Below are 12,709 nucleotides of genomic sequence, written 5' to 3' on the forward strand. Positions count from 1 at the left end.
TGATACATCCTTAGAGAGGTTTACAACCGCACTGCTCCTCTCGCAGAGACCAGGCTGTTCGTCTTAACTGTGAGATTCACCGTTCAGAAACATGCACCCTCAGCCGAGGATACAAACTGGGTGGTGCCGTCCTGTGAAGCTGTGTGATCACCAGGTACCACTGTGGTCCAAAGAACAGACAAACCCCCAAATCTGTTCCTTTCCTGCTACATAAAAGCAATGAAACCCGCTGGGAAAGATGGTGTCAAGTCCCCTTCTCCGTGCCCATGCAGGACAAACGCACGTTTTGCCTTTCGTAGCCACTCCCCCAGCTGAAGTGGAAGCAGATGAGGTTTGTATTCTGAGCGTGTTCATCCACTAAACCCTAAATACAGATGAAAGAGCACCCAGACGACCGGAGGAGGCTGCACACCCGGCACTCAGCAGCCGGCCGGGACCTCGTGGCGTTTTGCTCTTGCACTCGCTCCGGCCGTAGCGGGCAGAAAGGGGGAGGCTCTCTATTGTATTATGTTTAATACCGAGATCTGCCAGGGGCTGCCGAAACGCGGGCGGGGCGGGGCGGGGGCAGGGGCAGGCAGCGCCCGCAGCCATCCCCGGCGATGCAGCGGGATTTTTCCTTTGTTTTAAGCTCGTCGGGAAAACCCCACCCTTCCCCCCAGCCAGGGCCAGGCCGCGGACGCTCCGGAGAGGCCGCAGCCCCCCCGCCCGAGGCCCGGCACCGCCCGGGGCCCGGCACCGCCCGGCGGCGGGGGCGGGGTAGCGGGATGCGGCGCCGTCCCCTCCCCGCGCCCCGCCGCCGCCATGGCAACCACCCGTCGCCGCCGCCGCGCGCGCGCACCCCTTCCCCCGGCCGCTCCCCCGTCCCCCCGTCCCCCCCCATGTGCCGCTCCCCCCCCCCTCCCCGGTCTGACAGAGCAGAAGGACTGCGCCCCCTCCCCGCGCCGCTCCCGTCCGCGGACACGCACCCCGGCTCTCCCAGGTAACGGCAGGGCCCGGCTACAGCGCGGCCCCTCACGGCGCTGCCCGGGGCGGGCGGCGGCTCGGACCTCGGCCCAACAGCCGCCCTCCCGCCGCGCTGAGAGAGGCGGCGGCGGCGGCGGGGGCGGGGGGGGTAGCAGCGGGCGAGGCCGGCGGAGGGCAGCGCCCCCCCTCCGCGGAGGCTGCTGGGAAGTGTAGTCCGCGCCCCCCGCCGGGCGCTGGGGGCTGAGGGGAGAGGCGGCGGGGGGGAACTACAAACCCCAGCGCGCCCGGCTGGGGGGGGAGACGGGTCCTGCGGCTTTGCCCCCGCAGAGGAGAGTGTTGTGCGGGGGGGACGCTCGCTCTCCGCTTCTCCGGAGCCGCCTCTGTGGGGATGGTGGGGCGAGGGAGCCCCTTTAGTGGGGGCGGGGGCAGGGCGGAAGGGGAACCCGGTGTCTGCGGGGGGCACTGGGGGGCGGGCGGGTGCTGGAGGAGGGGCGGGGTGCGAGGGGAGGGGTAGCGGCAGGCCGGGCCCGGGAGCGGGGCGCGTTGCCGGATGAGGGAATGGAGGGTGGGCGTGTGCGGGGGAAACCCCGGCGGGCGAGTGCGGTGAGGAGGCGCGGCGGGGGCAGGGTGGGCTGGGGGGCGTGTGGGTGCAAGTGGAGGGCTCTGCCGGCGGTGGAGGAAAGAGCGCAAGGAGAGGGGCACATGGGAGCCGAGGGAGAGGGTGGAGAGGGGAGAGATCTGCTGGAGGAGGAGTGGCTGAGCAGATGCAAGGGGAGGGCTGTGCAGCAGGCGGAGGAGATTGGAGACCGGCTAAATGGGTCCGGAAGAGGCAGCGGTGGAAGAGAGCCGGGAGCTGGTGGCCCTGGAAAGTTTCCCCAACCAGTTCACTTTATAGTTTGCAGTTTCATGTGTCCTACGACGCTTGGGCTCCGTTGAGCTTGTTGCGCTAGGTGATCCTTTACATGAGCAGACACACCGTTACTTTTAAAAATCATTTTGCTTCATTTCTGTTGTGCCCACATTTCTGTCATGATGTCACTATTGGCTTTTGTGACTTTTTCCCCTCTCCATTGCCTCTGATGACAGTTCTAGTCTCCTTTATCTTGTATTCTCCAACAGGCATGAGGCTGAATAAAATTACAGTTCCTGTTCCAAATCATATTTAAAATTACATATTTATGATTGGTATTATTTTTTCTTCCTGGAAATCTGTATCTTAAAAGCATCAGTGCATTAGTACTCCCTTGTATATGAATATTGAATGTTTATTCCTAATACAGTTTCAAATGTCACAGAGATGGGTTTCTTTCCAATGGATGTTTGATTTTTATTGCAGTTGAAGGTTTTTGGTCAGTTTCTGGTTTTTTTTTTTTTCTTTCTCCCCACACTGATGTCAGATACATCCTAGGCAGCCTTAGGCTTCTTGCAGCTCCCGGTACTTACCAGACTGCCAAAGTGAACATCGCTGCTGCAGCATGCTTCCAGGGTGCTTTGCTCTTGGAGACTTGGGCTTTTGAGCAGGTAACAGAGAGGAATGGATCCTGCCCTGATCTAATCATAGGCTCAAGGTAGAAAAGTAAATGGAAGACAAGGAAACAACAATAAGCCTTTATCTGGTTTTCTGTGTAAATAATTGCAAACAAAAAAAAGCTGATTCTTCTGGGAACAAGCTGAGAAATCTGAAGGCTTGGTGTCTGTAGTACTAACAGCAATGTACATATAAATGTATGTTTTGAAGAATATATACTATTCATTAGAACAATTTAAAAAGCAAAATTCTGATTAAAACAATGCACATTCATAGTCCTAAAGAGCCAACTCTTTGGCATTCCGAGGGGAATTCAAAAGGTGGAAAAGTATTCAGGCCTAAATTCTGACCTTATGAGTCAGGGTTATAAACACATGTGTGAGTCCATTAAACCTGCAATTATTCATGGAAAGTTTATCTGGGTTGCAGATTGGCTGCGCTAAGAATGTAGCAGCACCAGAACTGAATCTTTGTGGAGCTGACTATGGTCTGGCAGGGCTCACGAGCTGCAGCACTGTGGGAACATGGATATGCTAGATCCAGGGCCAGGTGCAGAAGCAGTTTAACTGCCTTTCTTGGCACAGAGCCCAACCTAATAAACAATTTGAACCCGAGCGGGCTCTGCACAGACCCATCTTGGGAGTCTTTGGTGGCATGTTTGCTCTGCCAGAAGTGCTTACACACATGGTGTGCAGAGAAGCAGGTGACTCACAAAGGGTCAGAGGGATTATTGATTTGGGCCAAGTTCCACTTTGTTGAGCTCTGGACAGGCCCTACAGAAGCCCTGCATCCTGTCAGAGGAGGGATCGGTCACCTCAGGGCTGGTGCCACCTGAACACTGGCTTGGGTTTGATGTGGTACTAATGCCAGAAGCCCTGGAGACTGTGCTGGAGAGAAGAGGGATGTGTGGACCCAGCCTGGGTCCAGCAGGACTAAGATGGAGAAGAAGCTAGCAAGCCTCTCGCTGCCTAAACTGCGTGTGTAAGGAGTTAGGTTCCCTAGAGTGCCCCACAGTGTTTGTGTTAGCTGTTTTTACTTCTTTTACGCAGCCTAGCTGATGAACACCTCATTACCGTGAATAATGGTGATGTGACCGTATGGATATGCCTGAAGCTGGTGGTACATGAGGTGCTCTGGAGAAGGATACATTTTGCAGTCAGGTTTAGGTGAATCAGGTGCATCTCTGATTCTCCTCTTTCTCATTCTTCAGAAGATTGCAGTTCAAAGGCTTTGCAAATGGCCATTTCATTCTCCAGGGTGCTTTCTGTTCGGTGCAGTAGTATACAATCTCTAATTAAAACACCGGCCAACTGTTTGGTGGTTTCTTATGTGTTTGTGTTTACTGTTAACTTGTGGTGAATGTCTTTACTTCATTTGAAGAATTTTTTTTTCACTTGCATTTAGAGTAACATTCAACTCTCTGGTTCAAGTTAGCTCTCAGAATATTCCACACAAAAATAGATCGAAGGCCTGCATGCATGCTGCTTCTCCTTTCCACTTCCATATACATTTCCCCATTAACTCCACGTTTGCTATTTCAAAACAGAGTTTTAGTGCAAAGAAGCCAAAAACTGGTTAACGGAAAGCAGTTAACTGAGTTGAAAGATCCCTTGGTTCTGGGTTTCCTGGACCATGGTGTGTGCGTATGTTTTATCTGGTGTGTGTGCTGCTTTGAAGTGACATGTCGAGTGGGGAGTGAACACTCCAATGGCATTACCTGCTGCAGCCCCCAGTGCCACTGCTGCGGTTGTAGCCGTTCTTGTCGCTGCTGATGCACACAGCAAAAGGAGAAAAAGAAAAGAGCATTGGTGTAGCACACTTCTCATCTTTGATTCAAGAAGCCATTTAAATGTAGTTTAAATTCAAATCTGCTGGAACTGAGCCACGTTCGTATTTATATATATATATTTTTAACAGGAGTTGTGGTCCTGTGAGGTATTGATCATTAGCTTCCACACCAGTCCGTGGGACCACAGCTGCAAGTTTAAACAAAGCCAAGTTAACAGGGAATAGATTGGCTGTGGAACTTGGCGAGCCTTTTGTTTGTTTGTATTTTATCTGACAATGATCAGTTAAAATGTTGTTTTTGTCATGCGAACGTAATGCCTGATAATTGTCTGCAGCATCAGTGATTGCTTCTGAACAGGGAGGGTTAATTATTAGAAATGAAGACCAGTTGTTCTGCATCCAAGTCCAAAATAAAAGGGATAAACTTTCTAATAAATCAGGCAAGACTTCTTTAAATTTTTGGAATAATTGCATCTTTGAATAACTTATTCTTAAAAATCAACTAAAATACAGCAAGCACATGAAAAAGAAATGCAGTCTGTATTTCAGTCATAACTAGAATTCTGTAGGCTTCTAGCAGGAATCGCATGCCACACAGGGAAAAAATGCTTTTTTCTTCCTCTGATAGTGTTCCAGTTAGTGTTGTAGTTTATGCTTTTCCAGGTAAGGTATTGTCATATTGTTATATGTCTCTATTTGAACAAGTTTTAACTTTGAAGAGAAAATGGAAAATAGGATTGTTGTACTATTTTAAGTGAAAACATAATCGAGGGAGAGGAAGCTGTTCGAAACGAGTCATAGCTGGCTTACAAAAGCAATATGGCCTTAAACTAAGAAGGGCAGGTTTGAATTAATTGTAAGGAAAAGCTTCCAAGAAGTAAGAAGAATTTGAGAAAGGAACAACTTCAGTTCATTGCTTAGACTCTGCTAATAGAAATGACTGTACATGAAAAGTGGATAAATCCAAAAATCGAAACCTCTTAACACTGGAATTTGCTTCCTTGCTTTGCTCTGTGTGGCAGTGACCTGTTCTGGGCTTGTGCAGCAGCAGAGGGCCATCCTGGCTCTGTTTTGTATAAATGGAAAATGTACCTCAGCACTGGATTCAGAAGATGGTGCCTAACAGCATGGCGCTCTGTCTTGTGATGTTAGCCCAGTCTCTTACATTGCATTTCAGGATGCCCGACATCATGCTGCACGGTTGATTTACAGAAAATGAGAAACAGAATTAGTAACCAGTCTTCATCTGTATATGTCCAGGCCTTTCCAGCTGTTCAGTTGTCCAGTCAGCAATACTGCACAGCTGCTATGATGTGAGACCATATGTCCAGCAATCTCAGGGAACTGTAGAAAATTTTTGGTCTGCCTGGGTAAAATTTTGGTCAGAAAAAGACACATGTCCAGAAAGAAACAAGTATATTATAGCCCTATCAGTGAGGAATTAACAACTGATTTGAAGAAAAGTATGATTAGCAGCAGTAAATCAGGCTTGATGTGACTACTGAAACAATGGGAGTAAAGCAAAAATGAGTAATTGCTCATTTAGTGTCATCCATCCTGTGCATGAGTCGAGTGCCTGTGGAGAAAATGGGATGCAGTTGTGTAACTGATTGTGTCAAAACACATAGGCATAAAAGAGACATGTAAAGATAGCAGAGATGCCTTTCGTTTTGACATTTGCAGAGTCAAATGTTCAATATCAAGCAGTAGGAAAACCGCGGCTACAGACCCCATCTATAGGGGAGGGCATTTATTGCCTCTGGTAGCACCGTGGTGAGGTTCAGCGGGAGACAGGCTGAAGGGAGGCAGTCATCCTGCATTCCCACTGGTGTTGCACACAAGTTTGAAATAGTGTGCTAAACAAACTGTGTCCCCCCTTTGCTCACCATTCACACAGTCACTGTATCTGCCTGTGGATATGTTTGTACAGTGCTTTAATGTTAAAATAGACTGTCTTTTGGATTTTGCTCAATTGTGCACTGCTTTAGTTCTGGGAGAAAAATTCTTTTCTGACCCCAGATAGGGATCAGCTCAGCTTCTGTTCGAAAGAATGGAGATTAATGTCCCCTGTGACCTTTTAGCCTTGCTGCTGCAGGGTTTTTAACAAGTGGGCTTAAGACCCCATGTGTGGCAGCTATGCCTATATGAATGTGTGTAATGTCTCTTCTTGTCAATGATCCGTGAACTAAGGAATCTCCAAGGATATCTTGACGTGCCGCGGAGCTGTTATGGTCTAGTGCAGGAAAGAACCACGCAATGATAGAATGAAAATCTGGTGTCACAAGTAATGTGTAAGTTGTTCTAAATGCACCTGGCAGTTGTCCCTGGCAGTGTATTTACTTAAAAGATGTGTCTGTGATATGGTAGGAAAAACAAATATTTAAACAAAACCCCAAACAACAAAAGCACTATTTATGACTCAGTTATTTCTCGTTCCTTAGATGTTTGCAATGATGTATGAACTCTATAATGTAATGTAGAACAGATAATAAAAAATAAGTACATAACATGAAAAAGCCCCCATCTAGTTCAAGCTACCTCTTCCTCCCCAGCCATGGCACTGAAGAGTGGGGTTGTCCAGAAAACAGTCGAGGAAGGAATTCCTTCCTAAAAATAATTTTTCCTTAGTTTTGGACTTATTTATTTTGACTTGTTTTGGCTATTCTGAACTAAGGTTACCATCGCTGGTGTGCCTAAAAGGTCTGTAGTTTGTTTAAACCGTTTTTAACGATTTGCTTAAAATAGCCAGTCTTTTTGCAATAGGACCTCAAAGAACAGCCTGGGGGTCAAGGGGAGCACTGATTTAGGACTGAGGTCTACAGTGGCTGTTTCAAACATGTCTTGGGTATACGAGTGATGTTTTGGTGTCAAGGGTAGGTGATAAGTGAAAATTGAAGTGCCTGAATCCAAAAGAAAGATCCAGAGGCTTTTGTCAGCCTAGCTCTGGAGGCATTGACTGCTCAGTAGGTACATACGTGTATATCCACCAACCTCCATGTATGCTCCAAGTTTCAGTGCCCGTCGATGTTAAGAAGCTCTCCAGTGTGATGCACCAGGCATCAAGCTCTTGCTTAAGCTTCGGTGTCACCATCCTGAAGTCCCTAAACTCTTGGTTGCTGGAAAAAATGGGAGAGTCTCATTTGGGTTCTCCCTGCAGTTTGAAGACCATGTAAATTTTTCTGCCTCCCACTTCCCAGCTCGCTGCACTAACCAGTCTTCTGAAGTGACCATGTGTTTGCATGGCTGCTGTGCCTTGCCTCCTGCCCATGGGTTGGCCCAGCTTCCACCAGAGATGAGGTTGTCTCCTTTGGTGAGCAGGGCGCTCTTCTGGAGTTAAGGGAAGCAGGATGTGAGTGTCAGCCCTCTTAAGGCAAAAGGGAGTTAAACTCATGCCTGCAGGGTGGGAAGTAGCTGTAATAAGCAGATATAAGAGACTGTTAAAGTAAGTATGTGTTCTGTTTAATGGATTTCTAGGAATTGAATGCAGCAGTTCCTTAGAAATGTTCTATTTACTCTCTCTGTCTTGCTACATGTGGGGAAAACCTCCAGAGATTTGAGGACCATTTTCCTTACAGGGACAAGCTGGGTGTGTAGCAGATCCTAACCTGGATGCATTTGAAGATGGGGCAATGGATTTTGCCCCAGGTGGTGTTTTGTTCATTTATAAGTTGACTCATCAGATCTGTATGGGATGTAATCTATATTCAGTTCCTATCTTTTTATCCATTTCCAGTGCAATGCAGGTGACATCACTTTTTCCTATCAGTTATCATCTTCTGTATTTTAAAATTAAATGGTCTTAATTGCCACAGAGCTAGAGCTCTCCAGTGATGTATCCTGCCCTTCCTTAGAGAAAACAAAATTAGGGTCATCGCCCTTTCCACCTTAATTCTGCTTCTGCCCAGAAGTTTATAACAGCCCTTGGGGATGATCTGCAATCTGAAATTTGCGGCACCAGCACAAGGACAAGTAAGCCCCAACGCATCTTGCTGCGCTTGGTGGAGTGCCAGCTGTGGGGTAGCAGCGTGTTCTTGCCATCAAAGTCTTCAGCCACATGGAAGCTGTGTGGCCTGTGGGTTTACGTGTAGCCAGTTTCCATGGCTTAGTTGCAGGGAGCAGGAGTGAAGAAGTGGTGGAGCAGACCTGGTGTGCAGCTGCAGGCAGCAGTAAGGACCATCAGTTTGGCACCGTTGAGAGGTAGAGTGTGTGTTTGCTATAGGCAGTGTTCAGGGAGGGCAGAATGGAGGTTCTGTGGATACATGTTTGACTTGTTGTCAGAGGTTTGAATTTTGCTAAGCATGAGGGAATACAAAATCATAAGATACATCCTTCTTAATGCCATCTTGATCTTGTCTTGTCTGTTCTATAAAAATGACTAACATTTTTATAACCCACTAGGGTGTAAAAGGTTGTTTCTCCCCGTTCTGGCTTCTCTCTGCTAACACCTGCTCCGACTGTATGCACCCCCGTTCACGGGCTGTCTTCAGCTGTGCAGCCTGAACTGTGTGCTGCGCCAGACCCCACGCCCTGCTCTCTCCCCATCTGGTTGTATCCCTTCTTCCCTGTTTCTTCTTCACCATCTTGGTCTTGCCAAACCCTTGATGTGCAGTGGACAACCCTCCCGAGCTGGCCTCCTCCCCCTTGGTCAGTGCAACTCTCTGCATTGCATAGCTGTGTATCATAATTTTTAATTTTTGATTTCCAGGGGTTTATATCTGGGTAAATGTCAGGGACTCCACCCATCCTAAGTCAGAGGACAAGGGAAAGGAACTGATGCTCTTTTTCTATGGTAAGGACCTAGACTTTGGGTCATGTGGGATTCAGATAAAAGCGCAGGCACTGCTTTGATCTTGAACCTTAAATACAAACCTAGTTGTACACCATAGCTTACTTTTGAATGTGTGGTTTAATGCTTTCCTGAATGGTTACTGGGAGAAGTTGGACTATGGGTTTGCCTTAAAGTCATGCTGCAATTTACTACTTGTATAAAAAAAGTTAGTGAAATCTGTAAATCTTAAAGTGTTTTGGGAACTAGGGGAAGGTCGTACTTTGGAAATCACTGTTTTAAGAAATCTTAAATTTGGATTGCTAACTCTGCCATAAATCCCAAAGTGACATGTTAAATTTAATGAAAAAAATCCAAGTCAGCATGTGAATGTTGGAGTACTTTGAAAGAATATTTAAACAGAATGAGGCTCTCAACTTTTGTCTGTAGTAGAGCTGTCATTCAACCATATCGTAATCTTATTAGGGTGAGGGCTCTTGAAAGTGCTAAGTGCAGACTTTCCTGATACTGGTTGGCACATTTAGGCACATATGTAATACAACAGTATAAAAAGCAATTTAATGCCTCGTGTGATTTGTGATTCATGGGTTGATGGCTGCTAATATATTGTGGTGATCTACAAATTAAAGTTTGACTTGTTAGGTTCAGTGTGGGCATGACATTTAATTTTCTTGCATTAATTTAGCAGGATTGGGGCCAAAGGCAGAAAAGAAGTTGTGTTTTTTATCACTATAAAAGAGTTATGATTCATGATCTCAGACCTTAGTCTAGTAAAAAGATACTCCAGAGCTAAATGATTGAAAAAGAGGGGGTCTGGATGGGAATGGGGGGTGGAAAGACACAATTCAGCTATGAGAGAAAAAACAAAACTAAAGTGTCACAGTCTGAATTATTCTACAGCATGTAAAATTCATTTTTTGATGGTTATGTTCTCTTTTAGATTTCTGAGTGAAGATGAATTTAGCAGAGATTTGCGATAATGCCAAAAAAGGGAGAGAATATGCACTGCTTGGGAATTATGACTCTTCTATGGTATATTACCAGGGTGTCATCCAGCAAATCCAGAGACATTGCCAGTCAATCAGAGATCCAGCAATTAAGGGCAAATGGCAACAGGTAGGGTGAAATAAGGTTGCCTTTATTCTACTATTTGACACTTGAAAGACACACGATACTTCCCAGACCTTTTAAGATGTAGGGGACGTATATTTCAGTTAAGTTTACAACATTTCTTTTACAATATTTTGTTGATTTTTATGGGAAAATAATTTTCGTGGCATGTTCAAAAGGAATTCTTTTGTTCTAATTGAATCAATTTTTTTCTTATTTTCACTTAGGATGTCTGGCTAATCACTAGTCTGTTTGTGTGTGGTTGTATACTTTGGAAAAACTGTTTTGCTGAGCACTTCCTTTTGCTGTTCTATCTTTTGACCCTCCAGTAAACTAAGATGTGAGTGGATGGGTTAGCGTCGCTAGGATGGTTGTCTGAATAGCAGTTAACTATAATGCTGCAGTGTGCAAATTTGGATCAGGTTTCTAAAACTCCAAGTAATACTCTTAGCCTGAGTCTTGCGCACATGCATCTCCCTGCTAAGCAGAGTACTGTCGAAGCCAAGGAGTAATCCACAGGTGAAATGTAAGAACCCTCATTTAGCACTTCCAGTATTTAAGTCTTCCTTACATTTTGTGGTCCCATTTTTCATTGTACAAAATGTGTTCCATCAAAAGAAATAAAATTGGAGGCTAAGCACATAAAGGTGTCTTCCAGAATAAAGAATTCATGTTGCATAAATATTATGTTCTGAAAGAAGAACATATCTCCTATAAAAGGTATAATTTTGCAGTAAGTAGCTGAAGAGATGATTTCAAGAAGAGTTTTTCTAAATATCGTATGTTTAACTGATGTCACTTAAAACAAGCAAATTTTTCCTTTTTATTGCAGCAGGTTGCTTTGGTTATGGTTTTGTGCTTGAAACATCTGACACTAGCATGCAGTTTTTTGTGTACTGATAGGTGCAACACTGTTAGCGATCATTTTGTAATGACAGTACTATTGATAGGTGTTTATCATAGAACTGTAGAAGTCTGTCTGCTTATTAAGAGCTTGTCTGCAAAGCATAAGTGTGTACAAGCAGCAGTGATAGTGCCTACCTTTCCTGGTGATGTAATAAGCCGAATGTTGTGTAGGAGATATTCACGTTCAAGTATTTGTACTCAAGCTCTTCCCCACCCCAGGGCATGCTGATACAAGGTGTTCATGCCCCGTGCGTATCCTTAGTTCCCGCCCAACTTGTAGCTGACCTGAAGGTAGAACATGAGGCTTTCCTTGTTCTGCAGCTGCATCACTGCATTGCCTTCCCTTCTAGTCTTTAGTGTTTCCTCTGATGACATTGCTTCTTCCATTAAACTTTTAACAGCTCTTATCTTGTGAATTTTACTTCAAGTCTCCTGATGTTGTGTGTTGTTTGAAGTGCTTCAGAGAAGCTTGTGCACCATGGAATGTGTGCTGTACATTGGAGACAAGCCTCGAGTAAAAAAGGATCATTAACACAGTTTCCAGGATTATTCCCTGGGGAAGGCAGCTGGCTCCTTAGCAGAGGATCTGAAGTTGGCACCTTCTCAGAAATTATCCCTTTTAGGTAAAAACAGAATGGCCCCTGACAGTGTCCCATAAATGCTTTAGAGAACTGTCCCCAGAAAGATCAGCAGCAGGTGGGGTAGCGTCTGTCACGCTGTGTGGTCATGTTAATTCTGAAACTTCCCAACACAGCGGTGGCAGATGAGCTTTGTCAGAATATTGCTTTGCCATTACTGGTGCCAGTCTTGGCTCAGGGACAAACACCAAAAAGTAAGAAGTGTGTTTAAAAAAAAAAAAAAAGAAGTGCTCATCCCCAGGCTGTTTGCCTTCTCATTCATTTATGGGGCTTAGCACAGGGAACAAAATGATACAGCCCTGAGAGCAAACGATGCAGCCCTGAAACCACTAGTTTTTCCATACCTGCACCTGAATGGTTTGGTAAGACCTATAGAGGTAGACCTGCTTTCTTACCCACTCTTGATAAGTAATTGTTGTGCTTTCTCACTCCTTGAGACAGACTAAGAGGGAGTCTGATGATCTGGATGTTAGCGCTGTTTTCCAGCTCTAACAGCAGCTACATCCAAACTGTCAGTCACATTCAGTAGTTGTCTGACAGACAGCCTGTTCTGAAAAAAATTAAAGCAAAAGTTGGATCACAAGAAACACTCATTCAAAATATTAAAATAATATTTAGATATTCTTTTAGATCATTCTCATGAAAGAGTTATGCCATACACATTACGTAAGTTTAGCAAAATTCAGGTCTAACCCACTTGGTACCAGTAATGTGCAGAAGCAAAAGATTCCCATACCTGTATGCTCGCAAGTGGCACGAGAAGCAAAGCAGCTCTCAGGTCATGGTTACGGGGATGAATGCAATTGTTTTTTACCTGAAATTCTGTCTCCTCTGGTGTATAGAACTAGCCTATTCTTTAGGTTCTTCAGTTTCTCCATCCTCTGAGGAATCTGAGGACAATACCACTGGTACCTTTTGGAGGTGGAGTTTAGCAATCTCTACCAGACACTGGGTAGGTAGAGCTTTTACTGTTGGAAATGGTCCACAGTG

General features: G+C 45.7%; 1 protein-coding gene across 1 annotated transcript in view; it reads left to right on the forward strand.

The window, feature by feature from the left end:
• Window positions 1–900: 900 nt before the first annotated feature.
• The window catches only part of KATNAL1 (katanin catalytic subunit A1 like 1), a 43,234-nt gene continuing 31,425 nt past the window's right edge, over window positions 901–12,709 (forward strand). Inside the window, exons 1-2 of the mRNA XM_074815891.1 lie at window positions 901–979; window positions 10,006–10,181. Of these exons, the coding sequence (XP_074671992.1) occupies window positions 10,020–10,181 (162 nt within the window). The 5' untranslated portion in view covers window positions 901–979; window positions 10,006–10,019. The remainder of the gene's footprint in view (window positions 980–10,005; window positions 10,182–12,709) is intronic.

Source organism: Strix aluco, chromosome 2 (genome assembly GCF_031877795.1).
Source record: "Strix aluco isolate bStrAlu1 chromosome 2, bStrAlu1.hap1, whole genome shotgun sequence".
Classification (NCBI taxonomy): Eukaryota; Metazoa; Chordata; class Aves; order Strigiformes; family Strigidae; genus Strix; species Strix aluco.